We start from the raw sequence: 24,833 nt of genomic DNA, 5'->3' as shown, positions 1-24,833 counted from the left end.
TGTGTCATATTATATAAAATCAACAGTATTAAAACTGCAATAATTTTATGTAAAATTTATAAAAACTTTATTTTATAATAATTTTAATTTTTCAGTTTAGTTTTCTTATAAAGAAGATTTTTGTTCCATTCTAAAAAGTAATTTAGATTAAAAGATTTATCATCATACAATTGATTAAAAATTGAAATATAAATATAAAATATAATATATTGCAAGCGTTTTAGAAATCAACTTTATCAGTTAGATTCTAACTGATAAGGTACGAATATATGTGACTTTATCTGTTATTGGAGATTTAGCCAATAATTTGTTTGCCCTTGTGCTTTTATGATAGTTCGTAAAAGGCGCGGCACAATATTAGTTGCAGCTTCGCACGCTGTCGCGATCGTCGCGATCGTCGCGATCGTAGCTTCATGCTCCTATTGCAGAGCGTAGAGCGCTGAAATCAGCCGCAATTCTAAACGTGCTTGTTGCTTTCGGTGGTGCCGATTATATTCGAAAAAATAGAGAGTTTATTTAACGAAATCGAGCTTTTTTCAGAAAGATCTATTTGCGCATTATCAGATCGGATAATACAAGACTTTCTTTCTCGAACTTTCTGAAAAGGATATAAAAACGGTGTTTACGAAGGCTTTCCTCGTATGTGGTATCCTTCGCGCGCAACTTGTTGATAAACACGTACACGTACACTTGCAAAAAATCTATCGCTCGCAGTATACACAATTTTGCCGCAAAGGTTATATTGTGATTCAATCGTGTGAAATTAGTGAATTTTGCCGGTTGCGGAGGTGAGCAATATTTCAATAAAAGTTAAATCGAAGAGTTCAGCATTAAATATTTGTGTCGGAGTATCAATTTACTCTTACATTGCGGTAATTCTCTGTTAATTGCTAATATCGGCAGTGCGATTAATGTCGGGAATATCGTGTGATTATTATATGATGAAATACGCGTTGGGAGTGCGGGTCACACGCTTTCAATGAATCATATTTTCCCGAGTATCAATCAGTGTTTATTACTTCAACTTTTGCCAAAAAGGGACCTAGTTTACAATTTTATCTTATCACTCTCATTTATCCATACTTTTTTTGAGTAATATTGTGTAAGTGCCAAGCAGGAGTCACAAGGAAGAAGAAGAAGAGAGAAAATTCATCTCTTCTGAGCATCATGGGCCGCATCGGGATGACGAAACGTCACATCACGAATAGAGTAAAAAATTTACTACTTATTCATTATTTAATATATTTAATAGTAATGTATTTATTGTATGTACTTATTTGTATATTTATATTTTTCAGATCAACTTTGTTACATCTCTGCTGCTGCACATCATGTGTGGGTGAGTAATTTTTTTCAATTTTGACAATGCGCGCTTTTTTTACCCAGATAGCATCCTAGAGATATTCTTGATATTCTCAGGATGTTCTGAGACAATTTTCAGAATGTCCTGAGGCAATTCTCAGGACATTGAGATATCCCTAAGATATTCCTAGGATGTGTTGTGCTATGTGGGTACGAATCGATTAATCGGTTCGAGCTTGTAAGAGGAGTCAGAAGAATTATATATTATACATTTACATTACAATGAAATTCAAATGCTGCATGTATTTTTAACTTACAATTTATGAATTTTGCACGGAAATATGCACCAAAACGGCAAAGTTATTATTTATCATTTGTGCAAACTTGGAATATCGTAGTTGTGGTTTCAACTCTAACGTTGAAGATGGCGGTACATGACAAAGGTTCGTAAGCGTCTCACAAAAAATGCCGGTATGATCGCTCCAGGTCGTTCATAGGTTATTCTCTGCGAATTGTAATAAAATTTTGTCATTAGTCTGAAAGTGAAAATTACACATTAAAAACGATGTGGAGGGCACCAGTTGTCACTGCATCGGATCGTATATTTCCTGGTTTAGTATATTACGATAGGAAAAAGGAATTTTATGATATAGGTATGTTTTTTTCGCAACTTTCTTCTGTTATCATTGTTGACATTTGTTGCTCTCTCTCTCTATGAGAAACATAAATATGATAAACTGATCTTTTCAGCATTTATAATATTCAGAATATAATATAAGGACGTATTAAAACCAGTCGATTAATTTTTGTTTATTATAGAGCTAATTATTGAGTTTTAATAATTTTATATAATGTATGAAAAGTTTACAATTAAATTTTACACTAATTTAATGATTTGGGCATCCTAGAATTTTTTTTTATGACTCACTACTTGCTTTTTGCAGGAAATCAAATACAATCCAATTTACCACTTCAAATGGCATTGTATTTTAATATATGGGTATATCCACTATGGTTTTTAATAATACTTGTTAACTTAGATGCAAAAGTAAATATATAATAATATGTACAGTTTATTCTTGAAAATCCTGATGTTTAGAAATAGTATAAGTTGAGATATTTTTTATTTTACAGTATTATTACTTGACAGATGTATATAAATTTATAACTATAGCAATATTTATTGTTATATCAATATTGGAAAGTATACGACTGTATTTGGGATATCTTGGAAATTTAGCAGAGAAGGTAGTTTGTTTAAATTTTAAGCTAGATTAGGTAAAAATATGAGTTAAGATTAAAAATCATATCTCCACACAGATTCCAGAACTGGCAAGCTTTTGGCTGATATCTACTCTTATTCATTTTCCTCTGGAGATGGTTCTCCTTTTTGATAGCAAAACTAAATCTCATGTTAGCGAGACAGTTGCTAATGGTATCATGATGTTTCTGCTCATTATAGAAATTTTAACAGCCACAGTAGCTTTAAGGAAATCAGCAGATCATCATGCTAAACGATTTTATGTTGCACAATTATATGGAATTGACGATAGCATACATTAATGTATATATATATTTAAGTTTATTGCTTTTAGAAATTGACAGTACAATATTATTACAATAATGTACATTAATATTGCATCATTAAATGTTTTAATATATATATATTTAATATAACATCATATAACGTTAAATTAAATTAATTTTTGTACTTTTATATAACTTAAAGATATAGAATACTTATAGAAATCCATAACAATAAATCTTTTAGCTTTGCTCTACTTTTTTTGGAAGTAATTTGTTAATTTCTCACTTTTGTGTATTCACTTCAATGTATTTTCAATATGAAACTACATAATAAAAACAATATTAAATTTTATCTTATACTACAGTAATATCTTCTAGATTATTTTCATCATAAAATGTTTTTAAAGCCAACACATTTTTTCTTAAACTTATGAAGGATAACTCCATGTCATGTAAAGTAATTTCTTCTTTCCCAGTTTCTCCATCTGCTAATGCTAGTAATAGTTGAGAACGAGTAGGTGTCATACGTGACAAAAGCTGCAATAATGTTAATATTTAAACACAAGTTATTATTTCTGGTATTATAATTTTTATAATCTAACATATAGAAAAAGTTTCGCTTACACTAAATAATTGTTGTGCCATCCAACCATGATATGGCTCTAAAGTTTCTTTGTAAGCCTCTTTTAAAAATGCAACCAAGTCCTCTGTTGCATTCCCAGCTTTGTGATCTTCTATAATTCTTTCGAAGAATAATAAAATCATATGTAAGGCCCTAGAACATATAGTAATTATTGAATAAGTCTTATACATGTACATATGTATAGCCCAAGAAAATTTTCAAATACATTTTCAACTTACCTTCTTAACCACATTAAGGCATCAAGTGCAATGAGATCTTTCTCAGTAGATTTTTCAAGTAAAATCATATCTTGTAGGGTTGAGTTACTCTTTTTATCCATAGAATATCTAGTGGTTAGTTTCTATAACCAAAAAATATATAATCCTTAAAATTCATAGAGTGGTTTCAACAGTGAATATTAATAAACTTTATCTATATAAATCACTGTTCACTTACGTCAATGTTGCCTTGCATGTCATGTCGTACTGGGGCAAACAATTTGCCAAATTTATCTGGAATAGATTTGTTCACAATTCTTAAATCGTTTATATAATGCTTCAAAGTCAGGTTACATTTAATACAAAATTTCTAACTGTTCATTGATTAATTTTGATTCTTCTGGGATTAAAAGTAAGAATAAGTACGGTGTATATATACCAACTATTTGTACAACATCGCGAGAGGCTTGCAGAAACTCTTCTGTATTTATTTTGTTATCAATTATTTCAGGAAATTGCATTTTGTTGTTCGATTCCGTTAACGCACAAACGTTTTCTGGAGACGTCGAATTGAAGAATGACATGTTTTGTTACTTAAAATGGAAAAAAATAAGTATTATCTTGACACAAGTTGATACATTGCTATGTGTCAATAATAATATATTCATCTATCCGATGGAAAGAAAATGACTACCGCTACATCTACATTGTATAGTTGGATTTACATAGCCACATTCATTTTTGGATGTCGGTAAATGTACCGAAGTTTGGTGCATTTCCGTGCTAATTTATAAATTATAAATTAAATATATACTATATGTATACGGATTTAACTATATAATATACAATTTTAAAGTTTTAATTCCAAATTTTTTAAATAATATATTTTTAAATATTAAAAATGTTTGCAACATTTTATTAATTTGTTAATCACTCTATAATATATCAGATATATTAATACATGTATATTATGTATGATATATCAAACTATGCTCTTTGTTTTCTTCAGATTTTTTGCTCATCGAGCTTTTTTCCACATTTTTATTTATTTATTTGATATGTATGTGTATAATGTAAATTGTAACAATTACATATAAATGCATTGCAAATTTAACATTGAGGAGTAGAATTGGTAGAATAAGAGGGTATAAAATTGATAGAATAATAGTCGTGTTTCTAACTAAATTTATATTTGTAGCTTAATAGATAGATTCTTGTCGCCAATTTGCAGAGTCGGTGGTACAATATTGTCTCTGTAATTTTTGTTTTGCTAACATAACTTATTAAAATAATTTAAGATATTAAAATAATTAAGATATAATACTGTACATATGCTTAATAATGTACAAGTTTCTTTACTCTATTAACTTAAGATTCAATCGTTCTTTAAATTCTACTTATATAAGTGTGTTACGTATATTATTCTATGAAACGCATTACATTACGTAACATTATTCTATGAAGTTTTTCCGCGTCGTAATTTTATACAAGCATTTCCAATATCTTACTAAATATATATATATATATATATATATATTTGTCAACGCATTTGTGCACGTTACGTGTATTATTAATTAATTATTTTACACTAGTAAGAATTGAGGCTGTCGCTCATGGAACGCTAGGTATTATGTTTACAAAATAAATTATTATAAAGTAGTTCCCTGCATATTTGACAACATAGAAAGTGTTGTACATGAGCAAAATATGTACCCCATATAGTTATCAAATATTTGTCATTTGACTAATGCGTGTAATCGTACGTTATTATATAAAATCTGTATCACTTATACGTCAGAGTCATATACGTAACAACGGGTACACATTCTTATTTGATTCTCAGTTGTACAAATCGTAATCCGAAATTATAAATCCGAAAATATAATTAATAACATAAATATCTAAAAATTCCATCGTTATTAGAATTTTTGGTGTAACAAATCATACAACTAAATATTTATTAAATTACACAACAGAAAACGGTTTTTGCCAATTCCATCTGCACATTGTCTCATGCTTTTGTTCTGATTGAAATCATATAAGTTTAGAAGGGATATAATAATGGCAGTACGATACTTTGATTAATGCAGTTGAAACAAAAACTGTAATATCACCATAAGATATCTAAATAATTAATTCTATGCTCATTTAAATATAAATAAAAAATTTCTATTGACATATTATTATGTATACAAAATTATAGAAAATCATTTAGTTTGATTCAGCATAAAACTTAAATTGTTAGTTGATATCTCTTAGATATCATTTTTCAAATTTTTATATTCTCATTCAGCATTACATATATATATTTTTAAATATATATATATATCTAAAAATATCACATCTATTTGCAAATTTCTTAACAAATATAATTAATGCGTAAGGAATATCAATAAAAAATATGTATTTCTATACATATGTAATTAAAACACTTAATAAGCTTCTAAACGGAGAACAGAACATTTCTTTAAATAATTTACAGTGCGCGTATATTAAGCCGATATTGCTTACAACCTGTAATGACCTTCGCCTTCGCTGAAAGTAAAATTACGCATCACTGTTTCTGCTGACCTTTAAAAGGCAGTGGGAAGAGGATGTTTGAGCACATTCCCGGTGGAGTCCTCGGCAACGAGGGTAAGAGCGGTGAGGCAGTGGGGCGGTGGTGGTGGAACAAGAGCCTCCATAGGTGGTCGCAAACCGGGAAATTGGCGAGACCCCACAACCATCCCCCCCGAGGTTTCTCTAAGTTCTATCACTCGTACTCCATATTGTGATCGCACCACGTTTCTAAAAAAATTATTTTTTAAATAATTGTGTTGAAATTTATTTAATTTGTAGAGAAATTTAAGTAAAATATGAGAAATCTAAACAATTTAAGAACAAATTAGTCATTAAAAATGATATTTAGACACTTTAATTATTTACATTATTTAGAAAGAAAGAGCATTTGACATATTTGACAGTCGACTCACCTTTTCCCATCGTACTCTATCTCGTGATGGTTTCGCTTATTCGAAAAATTGTCCATTTCGCTGTTAAACCATCGGTGATGGGCGAGCAACGCTGCGCACGATGGACCCCAAAACGTTCGATCGGGCTGTGAGAAAAATTGCGAAGCGATCAGGCTCTTAGAAAGTGATCTGTTGAGCTCAGGACTAGCCGGCGCGGAGAGTCTTCCGGACAATTGTCTCGAAGTAGGCGACGGCGAAGGTCTAGATGTTTCCGAGAGCAGTCTGCCTCTTCGCGGACTTGACACCACGAATTCCTGCACGGTTACCGTAACGCTGAGAGGTCTGCTAAGCGCGACGGTCGTGTGTTGAGGATCCCTTCTGATAGGATTGCGATTAAAATCGATTCCAGCCGCGCCCACAAAGACCCGATCGACGTAGTCGAATCCTCGACCCATTATTCCTTCTCGAGTGTGACCGAGGTCGAATGTGTGACCAAGTTCGTGTAGAACGGATCCTAACGTTGTCGCTAGACAGCCACCGTGAGTGCCGCGGTAATTACTATCGTCCATGAGTTGCTCCGTGTCGATTAGAGTGGCGTCCAGGAATCTCGGCAATACCTGAATTATTCATATTGATTATTGAGATATCAATATAATATATTAAATATTGTTTCTTTCAATTTTTGAAATAAGAAACAAATATATTATTTTCGGTAACGTCTAAATTATATACGATAATACAATTTTTAAATAACAATACGTGAGATCGGTGAGGTGTAAATCGATTGGATAAATAATTCGAGAGCTTTTCGTTATAATATTTAATTGAAGAAAGAAACGAGTGATTAGTAAAGATGTAATATTTGGATAAAGATATCGCGCCGCGTCTATTTATCCGTTATTTCGCCATGACTTTCGGACTCTGTCTCTCTGTCGATCGTCTATAAACAATTACACGGCTCGTATGCGACTCTGCCCGATTGAACCTTGAGTTCGATCGATGATCTGCCCGTAGCCTATCAAAATAAAAATATATAAACACGTACTGAAAACATTATTAACAGCTAACGAAAAACGCGCGCCTACAAATATAATGCATCAAATGTCATTTTTCAATTTTCGAAATAAGATACAAATATAATATGGATTCTTTGCCACGTCAAATTATTTTAATTAACGATCGTCAACCAACCTGAGGCATACATGTGGGCCAGGTGTGCAGGCACGCCGAGCCGAAGAGCGCTAAACCACCTCCGCCGAGAGCCGCGTGACCTTGCGTCCTCGCCAGGGTGTCCTCGTGCGTTCTAGGACTAGGTGCGCCGCGGTATCTCGTACACGATAGAAACGCCAGGTACTTGCGATCCCTGGACGCCAAAGGACCGGTCATTAGCTCGCGCGCGATCAATTCCCAGAGCTCCCTTTGCTTCATCGCTCGTGCCCGATCCACGTGTAGCATACTGTGCATCACCAAGCATTCCGGGCCGTCTAGATCTCTTTCCAGTTGGAAGGTTTTTCTGCCGTAACCGGCTTCTAAGAGTTTCTCGGCTGTTAGAGTCTGGAGAAGCCTGGCGCCGAGTCCTATTCTCGTCGCCGCGCTCTCGGGCGATCGATCTTCATTGCGTGGACCCTAAAACCATATATCAAGCCGGGATCTGTGTAATTTTCGCGCGTAAATTGCGAGATCGTAATCGTTTCACGGAAGAATAGTTGAATTGTTGCAGCCGACAAGCTTAATACGACGGTACGTGTATGCATGCAATGGAACGACAATCGATAATTAGAGAAATGTGTATATTGCGTTCCAAGTAGCTGAATTAATTACGATCATAATCTTGCCTCTACTGTTTGTGCGTTTTTAAAAATTACTAATTATAATTTTTACAAATTAAATGCGATAGAGAATTCCAATAATATTGCTCAAAGTATGATTCTTATAAGAAGTATAATTCGCATTATACTTGATTTAAAAGAAATAAGACGAACTATGTACATAATAATTTATTGCATAATTTGTCGCTACCTGAAAGTAACCGTCGTGACCCGCGCAGATGACGTAGACCGGCGTCACCCGCAACCTGGTGGTCCTTGGCTCGTATATAAGAACCAGTCTTCTTTTATGTCCGCCTGCCTCAAGTTCCAATTTGTTCGGACCGCGTGCCAGGTCCACCAGGACGCGGAATTGCCCCGCGATGATCGGCCACTCCGACGTAACGTTCTTGTGACCCCGAACGGTAATAAAACTGCATAGCGCGGGTGCTCGACCTCTTATGAGGGCCAAGCTGTACGTCAAGGTCTCGCCGTCCGCTAAATTGCATATCGTAATACCTTCTGGATTACCGTTCGCCGCGAAGGTACGATGACGGTGGTGATTGTCCGCCAATGTCGCGTTCGCAAGTACCTGGATACACATGCGACATTTCGTATTTGTATCTTGAAGACTGAATATTTTGCTTTAATACTCATTAGTACATCACACAATTTGATGTGTTACATATTCATAAACATATAATCGATAGAAATGTAAAAAAAGTAAGAAAAGAGAAAAATAGTATTAAAGGCGATCAAATTTTTAAGAGCTTCTTGATGTTAGCTTTTAAAAAATTTATATCATTTTTTCACAATGTCATTTTCACTTTGGAATAACAGATTACTCACCATATCAAATTATATTAAGATGCAAGCAATTAAAAAGTACGGTTTTGATCCAAATAATCTGCTAGTACAATTTTTGATAATTACAAGTTGATTATTGATTACATCGGCTATTGAAATCCACTGCTTTAATCTAACATAATTAAATTTCTCGTGGGAAGTGCAACGATAAGTACACTTTAAAGGCATCACTTTAAAGGTGATATTATTGACTGTAGTAGCTCTCCATAGCTACAACCGCAAACGTTACGTGTTATTGTTAGTAAACTCCTTTATTGGATAAAGATTTCCATTATTAAACTACACCGAGGTATATGAGATGAAATCGTGCGAAACACTGCCGTTGTATTTTTAGTAAGCCTAGTCTGTGCCACATAGCATTTTGCGTCACACTCAAAACTCTTTTGGCGAAAGCGGCAGTTGAAGCTTTCACGAGTAAAGAAAAACAGATCGATAATCCAATTCTCGCGCGGTTATTCTACAAATACTCAATCACGAGTACGAAATGTACAGAGTTTAATTTCCTGCTTTTAATTACTGCGGATGAGTATTCGTGCAAACACGAGGATCTGCATATTTCTCTAAGTGATCAATACATCCGCATAAGCGGGTGCATGTTAATGATATGTTTCGTGGAGTGCTGTACTCCACACACATACACACATACATGCATGGTTTTTTTTTAAATTGCGAATGTCTAGAGTGTAGTTTTACTTGAAACTCTGCCCAACTCTTTCTTCTGTTCCAAATCGACAATAATTTAGTGACCGTAAAAAAAAGTAATAAAATTAGAATATGTTTTTATGTGCAATATTAGAATATATATAGAATATTTATTTAAATATCGAAGTGTTTATTCATGCAATAATTATTCTTGTAAAATATATATTTTTTTTCTGACATTTAATTAATTTTGATTGATCAATAGAAATTCAACGCGGATTAACTTGCAAAAGTGTTACGCAACACACTGGAAACAAGATTCTAGTGACAGATAAGAATTATGATCGCCCACGCCCAAAATGCAAATTGCCGGATTAGGAAATTTTGTAAAGAAATTGACATATTAGAATTGTAAAGAAATATCGGCCGTACGCAAGGGGCTTTTCCGTCACGTGCTGCGATCACGCGGTAGACCTCGTAACCGCGAAACTACGTTACTGACTACGGCAATCCTCGTCCTTCCTCTCATTAGAACACGTCGCATTAAATAACGGAGCGGAAATCGCGTTTTCACAACGTGTCAACTGTTCCTCCACGTTTTAGCCCTGCTAATAGCATCCGGTTTCATTCCATCCGACTAAGCGATTTCTGTTACACACGGCTAACTGGACGCAAATAAAACAGATGACAGTAGCAGACGACACGTTGCTGCAGCACGTCCGTCAGTCACGCGACCTTCTTCCACGCACAACACACGCGATTTCGCGAGACATCACGAGTCTTCTTCGTACACGAGTACCGAATTTGATCTCAAATCTCTTATTTCTCACCCCGTTTCTTATAGCACCCCGTCGGTTTCCAGTAAAATCGGAATAACTACGGAAATATCTTCGGAGCGAACTAGTTTTCCGGCTATACTCGGCGATTTTTCGTCACCACCGCGATGACGCGTCGCTCGGCCAAGATCGTTTCGCGCGATTGTTGACTTACCATTCTCCAGGAGGCGAGTAGGTGGACGAGCGTCGAGGAGGTGCCGTACGGCTCCAGCCGGCTCCGGACATGCGGAGTGAGAGACTGTGGCGCCGAGACGGCGCTGAGTGGCGGGTTGCGGTACTACGGCGTCGCGACGCAGCGGCGCATGCAGCCGCGCACCCGCACTCCGCCGCATCCCTGTCCTCGCCGCTCCGCCGCGCATCTCCGTCGCTCTCACCGGTCGCCGGAATGCCCCCCGCGGTCTCCTTTTCGACGGGGAACGGTCTCGCCACCCCCGTCGTGACACTGCGTCACCGTCGTAGCGCGAATACGTGCCGACTGCAGAATGCAAACTGCGAACTAGGCTGCGAAATGCGACCCCGCGCTCCCTTACTTGGGAAAAACAAACAACGGACTCCGTGATTTTTATTTGATTGTCAGCTTTACGAACGAAAATACCTGCCTCAGCGCTCTATCGTTATTTTTAATCCCTCGTCGAGGTGTCGAGATAGAGTTTCGCAATTTCTCTCATTTTACACTTTCCGTTTCAGACGATTCTTGGTATTCTTTTCCTCTTTTTTTTTTTTTTTTTTTTTTTTTAATGAGAGACGGCTACTAATGATGATATCACATTGCACATTGTTATCAGAAAGTATTTTGAATAAAGCGATTTGCGTGTAATTCTTTATGTAGAAAGGACATGTAGAAAGGACCAACCATGAATCTTCCAAGATACACCGCGGCTTATGATTTACATTCCCGGTTGAGCGGTTTTATTTTTCAAACATGACGGCGAGTCGCATGTCGCTTATCACTTTTATAAATTGTGAAGCGTGAGCATCTATCATAATGAAAATCTTTTTTATGGACTTGAACTATTTTCATCTGCAATTTATGACATTTGTGCACAAATGTTCTCTCGAGGTAAAGCTAACACATTTGTGACGATAACTGAAATATACGTACTTCCTGTCGCGGCTTGAAGATTAAATGCCTACCAATTTCCGTCCAGCTAGAAATTGCCTCGTGTCAGGGCGTTTTTCATCAGAACATCTACGTTTTCGTTTACGGCTATTATGGCTCGCTCATCCGTTCTTCGATAAAAGGATCACTTTCCAAACAGCATCCGCTGGTTGTTTTACGATATCTTAATTCTATTTATTTCTTTATTTTATTTATTTCTTTATTATAATTTTTATGCATTCTCGATTAAAAGTAGAAAAGAATTCGATTCAACGTAGAAATACTTAAAAAATGGTATTAAAAAATAATAATTGTCAAACTTTTTATTATCAAAATGCATTCTTGATTACTATTTCTATAAAAGTATAATTTTAAGTGTTTCTATCTCAAATAGAAGATTCTTATAATATAGAAATATAAATTATAATAAAGAAATATAATAATAAAGAGACTATTATTATAACTATAATTATAAAATATTTCCTAATTGTTAGAATCTTAATTAAGATTAAGATTTTAAAATAGTTTGTACACAATTATGAGCACAACATTTATTCTAATATTTTTAACTTTAATATTGATGAATCAAATAAAATCCAAATGGATTTTAATTAATGGAGAATTTCAATTAATTAATTTTCTCTATCAGTCATTATCAAATATACGTATAATACGCGTCGACATTTTTGATATGCTTTCAAATCCCCGAAGTCCAACACATTCATTTATTACTGTCTCGCGTTACTTTCAAACACGATTAATTAAAGGAGCAATGGATCTTTGGGGAGTAATAAGTGCAAGGTATCACGTAAGCGGGCAGTATTAGCGCAAAGGGCGGGGTGAAAACCAGCTCTCGTTTGCAAGTCGTCATCATAGCCGTCTCTTCCCTTCCCGGCGCAGCCGAAAGGATCAATAGACGTATCTAAGCGAGTAGTGTATGTGCCAACTCGTTTGAAAGGGTTAAACTTTTCGCGGATGGGAATTCGATTTAGCCGTGGTGGAAACTTCAAAGAATTTCCGTCCGCTGTCAGAATGTATTAAATACACAGCTCACGCGAATTAGATCGTCAGATGTAAATCGCGAATGCGGTTGAGATTGCGTGCACCATAAAGTCTGAACGAGTCAAAGTACTTCTGGAATTCCCAGGCAAGAATGCGAGTTATTTGCATAATCTATCCAATAATTCGCGCAAGCGTGGCAATGTGCATCGAATTACCATCGCGAGCATCGAGAGAGATGGTAATCGTCAAGAGACTCGTGGCAAATGGAACGTTTACACGCGAGAGATCGTTTCGTATAATAGAGCCCTTCTCCGTTTTTATTCGATTCTGATAATCAAGCGAACTTTTTCACAATCTTAATATGCACTCGTATAAATAATTATTTTTTTCTCTTATCAAAATATTGGTATTTTTTCCGATTCTCTTATAAATAACTTTTTATTCTTATATTCTTATAATTATATTCTTATATTTTTATAATTTTATCAAATTATAAATAATTTTATTTTACGTCATAATTTTTTTCTAATGCAAAATATTAAAATCTCACTAAAATGAAATATGATATATTATTGTCTTATCTCAGAATTCAGATTTATATCGAAAGCACATCTTTTTACTGCGGCATTGTTTCACTTTCTGCATTAAAAAATTTCTGATGAATAGAAAACTTGCAGGTTGAAAGTATTTCAACATAAGCTCTTGGCAATTACAGGACATCGGTTAATTAACAAGCAATCTTGCGAATTGAATTGCGGTCTCGTAAGAATGTATCGGTCGCTGGAGGATTAAAAATGTCTCTCCGAGTCAAGCGTGTCAAGGTCGTGCGAGAAGATTGTGCTCGTTCAGAATATGCGGCAGGTGCCACATGGCACGACCTGCACGCATTTGCATCCGCTCGTCGACGCGATCGCGAAAAGAGACAACGTAGGGCAGCTCCGAGGTCGGCTCAAAATAAATCTGGTAATTTCTATTGGTAATAAGTTCAGTAGTTTCGCGATGTTGCATTATCGCTCGATCGTCGGTGCAATATTGCGCAATAAATTCTCATTTTATTCGGAACTTTAAGCACAGCTAAGTGAACAGTCCTTTCCTCTTTAAAATATAATATGATTCCCATTTTTAACTATAATAATATGAATAGAGTAACTTTCTCTAATATTTTTTTCTTTAATTTAATTTATACTTACGAGGGAATGTTTTATTTCCACTAGCAATTAAATGCACGATTTTTCGGGATAAATCACTGAAGCATCTTGCGAGGGCGTCTTTAACTTGAAACACGCAATACGCATTATTGATTCTGCGTTTTCGCTACCTATTCTCCCTTGTGCATCTTATAAAAATAGGATAGACGCAAATTCATGCTCAAGATGACGCAGTTGCTACATAAAGATTATTTTTACAATATATATATTTACGTGAGTAAAACACAAACTAAAGTTTGTGTATTGATTTGAAAGTTTCACGACAGTTTGAGGTCACTATTTATTATAGCATCGCACAATATACATAAAAGTAATTCTACTATCTGCATGAAGAAGAAATTAGATGATATTAACATTTTATCGAAATATGAAACATATATGAAATATGTGTTCGTACGCAGATGTAGAAAAACTGATTATCAGAGTTAGGGGAGTTAACATTTCGGAATATGTATAATAGTGATATCAGTTTCTTCTATAGTGATATCAGTCTATAGTGATATCAGTTTTTTCTAGATTTACAGATTTCCGCGACATCTGGATCACAATCATGATCCTGCGTTCACTTCGCTATCATGACAGTCTCATGACAGTGAAGTGAACGCAGGATTTTAAAAGATTAAAAATTAAAAGGTATTAAAAGAATAAAAATTGCGTTGCAGTATAAAGATATTTTGTCTTGTTTCTATAGATAGTGATCTATAATAGCAAACGTTCACAATATATTACGTAACATTTTTTTTATTAGAACAAATTTTGATTCAGTCAGCTTCCGTATTCCGTCAATTTTTTTAGTAGAGATCTTCATGAATTTTAGATTTCAATATATTCTCCATAGAAATGTTTTTCATTGAATTTGTAAATGCTACAATGTTTCTACTGTTAATTCTTTTTTTATTAGAATATGTTTTACATTTTGAATGTAAATTAAAGTGTGTTGTGCGTGTTGATGCGACAAAATAAGTCTTCTCGGCAAGATAATAAGCTTGTTTAGTTTCAATTTTTCTTATCAACCGTTTTTATCTATAGAAAACTTGGATTCTTAGTATTCTTGATCCAACTTCGCATTTTTCTTCTTTCTGCTTATCTGAAGAGAAAAGAAGACCAATCACGAAAGATACAAAGACAGCTGCTTCGTTTTTCCATTAGAGACCGGCGTCGTCGCAAAGAGAGAAGGAAGATGTTTCTCGTGGCTGCGGGGGCTATTATCGCGATCGGGGAGATAGTAGGCCAACTTTCGAGATGACAGTTTTATTCTCCGTGCATGTCGGACTGTGCAAAAGCGAGCCGGTCGGCGATCCTCGCGAGTATTGAGCGGGGGGAAGGGGAAAGAAATCCTCGAGCACGTTTTCGCTACTTTCCGAGCACGATATCGTGAGAATTCGCGGTGAAAAGTGGGCCCCGTGGATGGCGATCCCGCGCGAGGATAAAAGTTGAGAAACCGAGGGAAATCCCGGCGACGCGACCTAGGACGAAAAATCGGCGCGCGCGCTCGTTCAGATAAATCGAGAGAGAGGCAGGAAGCGACATGAAACGGAGAAGATTCACGATGCGCTCGTACGCATCATTTTGACAAAACATACCCAAGTGGAACGGATTTTATCTTGATAAATAATCTTATTTTATATTCCGAAACAATTTCCTACATTCTTTCTTAGTTTTCGAATGCGATTTATTAAACGTTATTTGTCGAAAAATTGTATAAATTCTTAGCTAGATTTTTTTTATTCTAACATTCTATATTTTCTTGTAAATAAAAATTTATAATAATTATTAATAATTAGTCAATGGATAAATGCTATGCTTTCTGTCAATCTTTTTTCACATTGCGTACTATTGTTGCATTTCGCATCTTCTATATTTCTCAATTGTATTTAATGATTTAAACAAGACGCTCTTAATAAATAGATTGTACTCGCGTTTTCGACCCATATATTTCGACTAATTCACGTTGATCAATACAATTGAGATTTATTTGTTCTACAATTAATACGGCACGTGACTCTTTCCTTATCATTGATACCGCTCGATAGGAATTACGGAGATTATTCGTGGCTTAGGGCTAAGTTGTAATTTTTTATTAATGTTCGAGGTGGATTGATTCTTCTTCCCTTTCCTGCTGCCCTTACTGCAGGTAAAACTACTTTCATAGAGATGTAGAAGCGCACCATGCTGAGAGCAACGTGATCCTCTCGTTCGGGGTTAGCGACCGTGAAAGTACTCCCCTGTAAAAGTGGGACGGCCATTTTTCAAAATCGTTGCGACGATTGCGTGCGCCCACAACCGACATACTTCCCGGCGGGTCGTTGCACCGGTCGGTTTCCTCGTTCTTCTCACCTTCGGCGTCCTCGGTACGCGCGGTCGCCAACCGTGAAAGAAAGTGCAATTCCCTAATAAGCGTGCCGGCTAACGCGTCGCGCTAGTTAGCTCCTCTTGATCTTCCTTTCGATTCTACGGCTTTTCTCTTTGCCAACAACGAGGACTCTCGAGACGATGTTTTTCCGAGTCATCCGAGGTATAATGACACCTGCGAGTGCTAGTGAATTATAAACTAATCAGGTCTGAACAAAATCTCGACTTGAATCTTTGCTGGTTCTATTGACTTTTGTGTCTGACGTTCTTATATTTAAAAAATTTAATCATGCAAAACGATCAGACGATAGATTAGATTTAGGAATTTGAATTTAAATTTTTAAATTGTTTTAAATGTTTTAAATTTTTCAGTATATATTGAAAAAGACCAGCAAATATGAAAAGATTTATGTCACATTTTGTTACGAAAACTATATTCTTGTTCAAAGACTAGATAGTTCGTCTATCAATTTAAAGAATAATACATAGAGATTTAAGAAAGTTTTAAGATTTTTCACAAATTTTTCTGTTTTCTTATAATATGCTTATGATAGCGCGGAAATGAATACTAGCTTCGCAAGGATATTAACATACGGCGAAAATATGAAATTGAGAAAATCGTGGTGCATCAAGAGTCTGAAAATATCTTTAGAGTCTCAAGACTTATACTTTTACATTAGTCTTTAAACAAATTGTTTGATAAATCACACGGTGCAATGGCTGCATTGACTATTAATCGATCTGTCATTGATTTTAAATTACTACAAACGCGACATACTTCCTATCCTTAATTGGCTCAATGCCGCATTATTAAGTGATAGAGATAAACCTAGTCAGCGCTCGATCGATTGATTTAACGTGGCACTTGCCATTTGTTTCGCGCGACGCGATGCGGTGAAACTCAGCTCGGCCTGTTCCGCTGTCGGCTCCGGGATTCATCATTTCGCAACAAATTATCAAACTCTTATTGGAAAGTCAGTTGCACATCTGGGGTGGTACTCTCGCCGGGTGTGCCCGTTGCGCCTCTCGCGTATATCGATCTCGCGGATCGACGCGCCCGTAAAAAAAGGAAAACAAATTCTTCCGACGGTGGAAGCGCCGTTCGGCCAAGCCGGCCGCAACGCAACGCAGCTCTCTCGCCGCGAGGAAATTACGCGCCGTGATTTTTTTTTTTCGCGCTCACGCCTTTCGCACTCTCTCGATGCGCGCTTCCATTTTTCCACTCTCTCATCCGCGCGCGCGGTCCACGGCGATCCCGCGGCACGGGAAGAGTTCACGCGACCGCGCTGTCTGCGATCTAAGCGCCCTGTCTTCGTCTATCGTCTATCGGACCGGCTCGCGTCTACGTGTAAGTCGGCCAGTTATAAATAAAAGTATAGCTTTGTTGTCACAAACGGCGCGCTCCACTTGCAGCACTTTCATAACAGAACGAGGGAGAGAGCCAAGGAGAGCGAGCGAGAGACGCGCGAAAAGAAGAGAGGTGCTTTCCACTGTCCAGAATCGGGAAGAGCGTCCTGCCGCTCGTTACGGCTCGGCGCGGTCTCTTCTTCGATCTCGAGCGCGCAAGAAGCGAACGACTTTTCTCGCTGAAAACCAGGTCGAGCCGGACGACCGTCGTGCAGCGTGCAGTCAAGTATCGTCTCTCTTTCTCTCTCTCTTTCTCTCTCTTTTTCCGCTGATTTATGTGCCGATCTATTTACTATCACTACTCTCTTGTAACGTATTATCAGCATCACGCCGGTAAAAGAACAAAATTAACGCATTAATGAGATTAATATCAACCAACCGACAAAGTGTGAATTTTTTCGCGACCACTTTTCAGTGTATCCTTTATCGATTTTATCCAATTTGATATATAGGTTTCTTTTTGGTAAAAAAAAAGTAGAGCTCCCCAGAACAGCTTTTGCCGACTGGAAAGTCAAAAGATCTTCATCTAAAACGACCTGACCTTAATCCAATTCGCAAAGTAAAACTAGTATCAGAATTAAAAAAATTTAGTACACATCTCAGGCTAAATAAATGTATATCTGCTTTTTTATCATATTTTTTTTGTAAGCTATTTAGCATGCTGTTTATATTATACTATTTCTCAAATTTTTGACTGGTAAATTCTGATCAGTTTTCTAATTTACTTCTGTTATTTCTCTTATCTGGGAAAAATTGAGGTAAAAATATCCGGCTTGCTTTATTTCAAAGAAACAAACGATCAAGTTAGCTATTATTTCATTTTTAAAATATATATCATAAACGAGTAACAAGTCATTTTTACTGTTTCTTGCGTGCAATACAATTGTATGTTTAGCAAAGATATTTTCAATAGTACGCAAATAATATCGAACGAATTCAATGACGGAGCTATAGGGAAAGCGCAGCCCGGAAGGAGAAAAGCGCGATAGTGGAAAAATGGAAGCACCAGCGCCAGCGCGCGTTGTTTTGTCCCCGAGCGCGAAACGAAAGAGAGTGAGAACACGAGCGCGAAGCAAGAGAGTGAACGACGCTGGAGAGAGTAGGCCAATGCCAGTGTCAGCGCGGCTACGGCTAGTCAGCCCCTCTCGGTCGGGCAAACTTGATCGTGAAAACAGAAAAACAACGAGCTGCGCCGATTACGTTCTCGCCATCTCGCGAGATTTATTTATAGGACCCCGCAATCGCGCGCGATTCTTGATACGGAGCAGAAATGGATCGACGACGGTCCCGACGGTCGTAGGCGTGCGAGATTAGGATAATATTAATGCGTTCTGTTGTTCTATCAATTTCATGAAATGAAACATTAAACTTCGCCGTTTTATCAATCCGCGAAACTTGTCTGCAATCGCGAATCTACAATCGCGGCATCAGCTTTGGCCAGCGAATTATTGATATTTTTTTTTTTGCGAAGAAATTATCTCTATTCTCAGGAAAAGATTGTTTCAGGATAATAACGTTCCCCAAATTATGAATTTAGAGTACAATTCTTTGGCAAGAGACTGTTCAGCGATTCTTATCTATCGAATCGCACGTGTCCGGCCTCGTCCTTTGCGGCCGAAGCCGGTCAGCTGTGCAATTTTAATTCTCATCGTCGCGCTTAATGAGGAGAAGAATGATGGCTCAATGGAAGGATTATGTGGATCATTGCCACGTATCGCTAATGATAAATATGCAACATTGGAAATAGGATGACGTCGCTCATCGATGAGCAGTGGCGCTCGCCCTGCTGAGATGACCATGAGACTCGAGACGTCCTGCGGTCGAGACGACCTTGAAAATATTACAAATATTTCTCTGACAAAAGCCAAAAACGCCAAACACAGTTGTTTCTTTGAAAAATAGAATGACTGTGATTTCATAACGTAGTTTCATAACTACGGATGTTACTAAACCCGATTAAGGTAATCCGTGACAAATTTCACTTTTGTCAAAGAAATATATTTGCAATATTCTTTTTGGAGAAAGTCTCGGGTCCTTTCAGAAGGATACCTAATTAAGGGAAAACAGGTGATTAATAAATGCCAAGGAAGAAAAATGCATCTATATTTTTGGTGAAAGAAATTTGCACTATGATCATATATTTGAATGGTCAAGATATATCTTATAACTACTTTCGTAGGCTTTGAAGAATGAGAAACGCTGCTGCAACAATCTCATTTCATATGTCAGGTAGATATAAAGTTGTCACTACTAACCTAGACACGCATATATACACATTGCAGCTAGTCGTTATCTAGTTCATTGTCAGGAGTCCGCGGTTAGCGAGATACAGATGCGGCATGGTCGCGCGTGTCTTCGCGAGACGAGTCCGCAGACCGCGAGATGCATAATGTGCCGTCGATCATTATTATCATTATTCGTCGCGTAAGAAAGGCCGGAAAAAAGGTGCGGCAGACTTGCGGAAATTACATTGTAACGAGGCACGTTAATGAGCGCTGGAAGTAGGGCAAACGATATAAAATCGAGACACACTTTTCATTTCTCCGGAAAAGCCACACACGGGATTGGAAAAAGCGTAAAAATATAAAAGAAAAGCGGAGATGAGCACCGGTGTGAGAGAGTGCACGAAAGGGGAATGGAATTATTAATCGCTAAACCGGGTTTCATTTTGAGGATATATTATTTTACTTAAACTGTATTTATGCACTTGATTTTACGCCAAATCACGAAGCAAAATGCCTTATTTGATCCAAAAACAGAAATTAAATGATATATCGATAGAGAAACGTAACATCTCCATATCGTGATTATGTACGTTGTCTATATATATAAAAGTGATGTTACCTAACAATTATGTGATTCTATTCTGATTACGCGATCGATTAATTAATGAAGTTCCGTAGAGACATGCGATAATTCGATGTCACGCTTGAGTTAGGAGGAAGAGCGAAATCTTACGGGAACACGATTAGTGTTCGAGACCGACAAACCGAGTTGCGACACGGCGGAGTGATTTGGAAATAATTTTGGCATTGAGTGACGACACGCAGACACGATGGGGAAACACATCATACAGAAGACTGTTAACGATTGATTGAACAAGAATCCAGAAATTGAAGGCTATCCAGATAGAGTTGAATGAACTCTATGAGATATGAAGCAAACAGCAGCAACGAATTACATGAGGGACCAGTTCTTTTTTTTTATGAGATATTTTATATTCTCATTTCTAACTACAATAACTATTTACATAACAGTGCATATTATTAAGACGCTTCGTTCACATTAGTAAGATTTATGACTTACGTGATCTCATCCAATCCTTTTGATGTTTCACATTTCACGTGTGTTCACTTTCCTGTGATGAACATCTTTGAAAGTTCTCTCAAACTACAGCTACAATTACAGCGATTTTCCCGCAATCGATAGTCAAATGTTGGATTTCCGGTAATTCTGCTTCGAACTGAAAACAGTTGGGAAAAATTATTTTTATTTTAGACATTCTTGATGTATTATAAGCGAAAAATCTGTGTAGCATTTAATCATTTGAAAATTAAATAAAATAATGTTATATAAGTGTCTTATTGATTTTTATGATAAGATTTTTAAAACGAATATTTTGTTACATAATTATTCATGATGTTCTGAAGTACTTCTCGATATGTTCGGAGACAAGTCTTTTGTCGAGGAGGATAAGAGCAAAAATCATTTCCTTCCGTGGCTATTTAGAGAGAGTTACCTCGGTCTAATATTTGACTTCGTCAATTATACCGCAGCTGTAGTTGAATTTCAAGAGAAATTTCAAAAACATTTGCCATGACAATAAATACATGTAAAATGTCAATGTTCTTGAACGGCAGCGTGTAAGTTATAAATCTTGTTCGTGCAATCGAAATATCTCAACTGATGTAATCATTTTTGAAGAAAGTTTTAAGATTTTCAAAAAAACTTCAAACCCAATGACTATCTAATTTTCTTGTAAAATTAGAATCATGACCTATTATTCTGAAGTGTATCGCATTCATTTGCATTAATTAAGCTTACGAATATTTGTACGACAAGAATCTTACTGAGATTTCTGTCGAAAAGATTTCCATATTATTGTTTTTTTTTCTCAACAATTTATGAATTGTTTCGTTTGAATGAATTCATACGAATATGATGGTAAATTGAACAAATCTTTTTACATAAGCGGTTACATATTAATCTTGGACTTATTTCGTAAATTTGAACTTCTCTATATTCTTGTCCGATTTCTTATTTTTCTTTTTGCTCCTAGAAAGCTAATTAAGTAATCACATAATGACGATAATGATATGCTATTGAAAATGCAGTTAAAGGATACGCAACCGAAAATTGCCAAAAATAAATACTTCTATAGATTTTGTTGTGAAAAAAACCTGTTCTCCGGCGCGGTATGTGATATTGCGCAACACGTGCGATTAGTGCGAAAGCGTGCCCAGCGTAACTGGCAATTATGCGTGAATGCACGCCACGATATAATTACGTATAATCCTGCACACATAAATTTATTTGGATACTGATAAATGACTATAATAAAAATCGAATAGAAAAATCTCTATCAAAGATAGATGGAACAGATAAATTTTACAAACTTTTGATCATAAGCAAGCAACATAAAATGTTAAAACAGCTAAAGGCAGTCTTAAGATAAGAAATATCGATAGAGGAGAAAGTTTTTTTCTTTCGAATTTGAAATTTTAAATTTCGGTGCTTTAACTTTTAAATGGCATGCGCGTTATTTGAAGTCCGATATTCAAATTATTCGCGCCTGATATTTTAATCACTGAAAAGAAAGATGGAAAAAGGTACTATTCGATAGAGCCCGAAATCGTTATGCTACAAAGTGAAGTATATGAGTTTCACTGTAGATCAGTGCTCGCCGTGCGATAACGATCTACACTTTGATAGTCGGTTCAAACTTTATATAACTAGAAGCAATGTTGCTACATTAAGACACAGTGAATTGCATTAGAAAAGAGGACTAGCTGTTTGTCGATGCTGGAGGGGCATTCTAAGCAGTCATTTAGATATCGAACTGTTTTGTTTAGCATAATCGATAAATCGCATCGTTTTAATCAATCTGCTCGCTAAAGTTATGCACCGAATTTATTAGACATTTTAATTCATATCTCATCTAATTTTTTTAAAGAAATTATTGGCAAAAATGGTATGAGTTTATAATTTTAAAATAGTATTAGTATTTATTATTATATTGCATATTGCATATAATTTGGCTAGATGCCATGATACCCATTTCTTTCTTATGTTAACTAAACGAATTTCAAAACGCGCCTTGCTTCACTTTTGAAGTAAAATTTATTTTCTCTTCTTATCTTGCAACGAAGACAATGTAAAGTCGAAGTCAATGTAAAGTCGAAGTCAATGCGAAGCGACACGCACTGAATCAGTCGGAGGATTTCGAGTCACGTCGACATTGATAGGCCAAACGGTCCGTGTTTCACTTTCGGCGCCTGAAGAATTAAATTCTTTGGGCGAATCGGGCCCGCGACGCGCTCATGTGTCAAGGACAACGCGTCTATTCCCGCGTGCTTTCCTGAGAGATACGAAAATTGCCCCGTCTTTCCACCGGCGAGCGTTGTGCAAGATGACGTCACGAATGGTCCTGATGAAAAATGTATGACTTCGGTTATTGTGCGCAGACGAGAATAGTGCGATTGAAGCTTTTTAGAGAAGTTAAGGTTGACTAATACTTCATGAATTGATATCAATCTGTTTAACCTTTCAGAACTAAAGTAAACTTAGCATAATTTACATATTTCTTAATAGATTTCTTTAGAAAAAAAAACCTTTTTAACAATGTGAAATAAAATCACTTTAGAAACTGCATTGAGCAGTTGAAATACATTTTGTCACTCTTTCATGTAACTCATCGACCATTTGTTTGAGCCTTCATTCAAATCGTAAGCTTGTCATAAGAATCAATCAAAATAATTTAACAGTAGGAATATAACGATAAGAATAAGAAGGAAAGTTTATCATATAATTTAAACCAAGTGTGTTGATGGCTTAAACAATTTCGTAAGAATAATTTCACATTCGAAGATGAGCTTGGATGAGATAATTCTTGGATAAATAGACCTAATGCTTAAATATAGCTTAAGAGCTTAAATCAGCATTTGAATGTTAGTAGTTTGAGTCTCAGTATTATTCTATATATCAGTAACTTTATGCTTTCATTCTTCTACTAATGACATCGCGTGGTCTAACAAAGAAATGTACATATCGCACAGAACATGTACAATAGGAAAGCCGTAGATTACCAAAGAACACGATTGTTAATAGATAATATATATTTATATATGGTTATACGATTTGTATTTTTTAAAAATTGGCAACCGACCGACTATTCGTACTTTAGCGAATAAATGTCACCTGTTAGCGAGATTTAATGCGGCCGCTCATCGCGAAGAATTAGGCCGAGAGGACCTGTCGCCCCCCCGGTGTCCTTGACACGCTGAAAGTGAATCCGGTCCCGCGCGCGTACTAACTTTAAGAACTTACGCAATCAGTTGTAGGTGTAGAGTACACCGTTCGGTGCTCGAAAACGCGCGCTTAAAACGGTATAATATTACTGCTATTGGACTGCACGACAACGGATTATGCAAATTCGCGATCTGTATCTCCCGCAACGCACTATGGCTTCTGCTGTCGGTTAACTGGAACTTTGAACTTGAAATCGGCATATAGATAGGCAGTGCGTATGGACACATAATTCGATATGCAAAGTACATTAATGAAAAGACTAAATCTTGAAGAAAAATCCGTGTCCTAGAAAATTTGTGCCTAAAAACCGAATTTTATGATTTTTCAGCATTGCTTTATAACTGTAATTTTGTCTGATTTTTAATTTTTACAATGTTTAATTAAAGCTTTGAGAATTGATGAGAAACAATGGTCTATCTGCAATCACTTCGCATAATAAAATAAAGACCGTAACAGAACGTAACAAT

General features: G+C 36.2%; 4 protein-coding genes across 5 annotated transcripts in view; 2 read left to right on the top strand and 2 right to left on the bottom strand.

Annotated features, from left to right (window-relative positions):
* The first annotated feature begins 333 nt into the window (after positions 1-333).
* Positions 334-24,833, top strand: part of Cyp18a1 (Cytochrome P450 18a1) — a 79,674-nt gene continuing 55,174 nt past the window's right edge. The window contains exons 1-2 of the mRNA XM_012372739.2: positions 334-1,209; positions 1,299-1,339. The gene's annotated coding sequence lies outside the window, so the exon portion shown is untranslated. The remainder of the gene's footprint in view (positions 1,210-1,298; positions 1,340-24,833) is intronic.
* Positions 1,733-3,368, top strand: LOC105675527 (transmembrane protein 17B). Its single transcript, XM_012372742.2, has 4 exons — positions 1,733-1,955; positions 2,247-2,350; positions 2,437-2,550; positions 2,623-3,368. Exons 1-4 carry the CDS (start codon positions 1,868-1,870, stop codon positions 2,863-2,865), a joined length of 549 nt encoding a protein of 182 aa, XP_012228165.1. The 5' UTR covers positions 1,733-1,867; the 3' UTR covers positions 2,866-3,368.
* Positions 2,868-4,368, bottom strand: LOC105675526 (pleckstrin homology domain-containing family A member 8). Its single transcript, XM_012372741.2, has 5 exons — positions 4,109-4,368; positions 3,908-3,963; positions 3,691-3,812; positions 3,454-3,604; positions 2,868-3,366 (listed from the first exon to the last, which is right to left on the bottom strand). The coding sequence occupies exons 1-5, from the start codon at positions 4,251-4,253 to the stop codon at positions 3,184-3,186; spliced, it is 657 nt and encodes a 218-aa protein (XP_012228164.1). The 5' UTR covers positions 4,254-4,368; the 3' UTR covers positions 2,868-3,183.
* LOC105675525 (uncharacterized) lies at positions 4,838-11,996 on the bottom strand. Of its 2 annotated transcripts, none has more exons than XM_012372740.2 (5): positions 10,925-11,996; positions 8,640-9,017; positions 7,812-8,246; positions 6,642-7,237; positions 4,838-6,456 (listed from the first exon to the last, which is right to left on the bottom strand). In XM_012372740.2, the coding sequence occupies exons 1-5, from the start codon at positions 10,925-10,927 to the stop codon at positions 6,243-6,245; spliced, it is 1,626 nt and encodes a 541-aa protein (XP_012228163.1). In that variant the 5' UTR covers positions 10,928-11,996; the 3' UTR covers positions 4,838-6,242. The 2 variants fall into 2 exon arrangements, with proteins under 2 accessions (XP_012228163.1, XP_067211877.1); XM_067355776.1 differs by lacking the exon at positions 10,925-11,996 and adding an exon at positions 9,275-10,900.

This window comes from Linepithema humile, chromosome 5 (assembly GCF_040581485.1).
Source record: "Linepithema humile isolate Giens D197 chromosome 5, Lhum_UNIL_v1.0, whole genome shotgun sequence".
Taxonomy (NCBI): domain Eukaryota; kingdom Metazoa; phylum Arthropoda; class Insecta; order Hymenoptera; family Formicidae; genus Linepithema; species Linepithema humile.
Note: the sequence above shows the minus strand (reverse complement) of the source record. Positions and strands in the feature narration are given on the sequence as shown.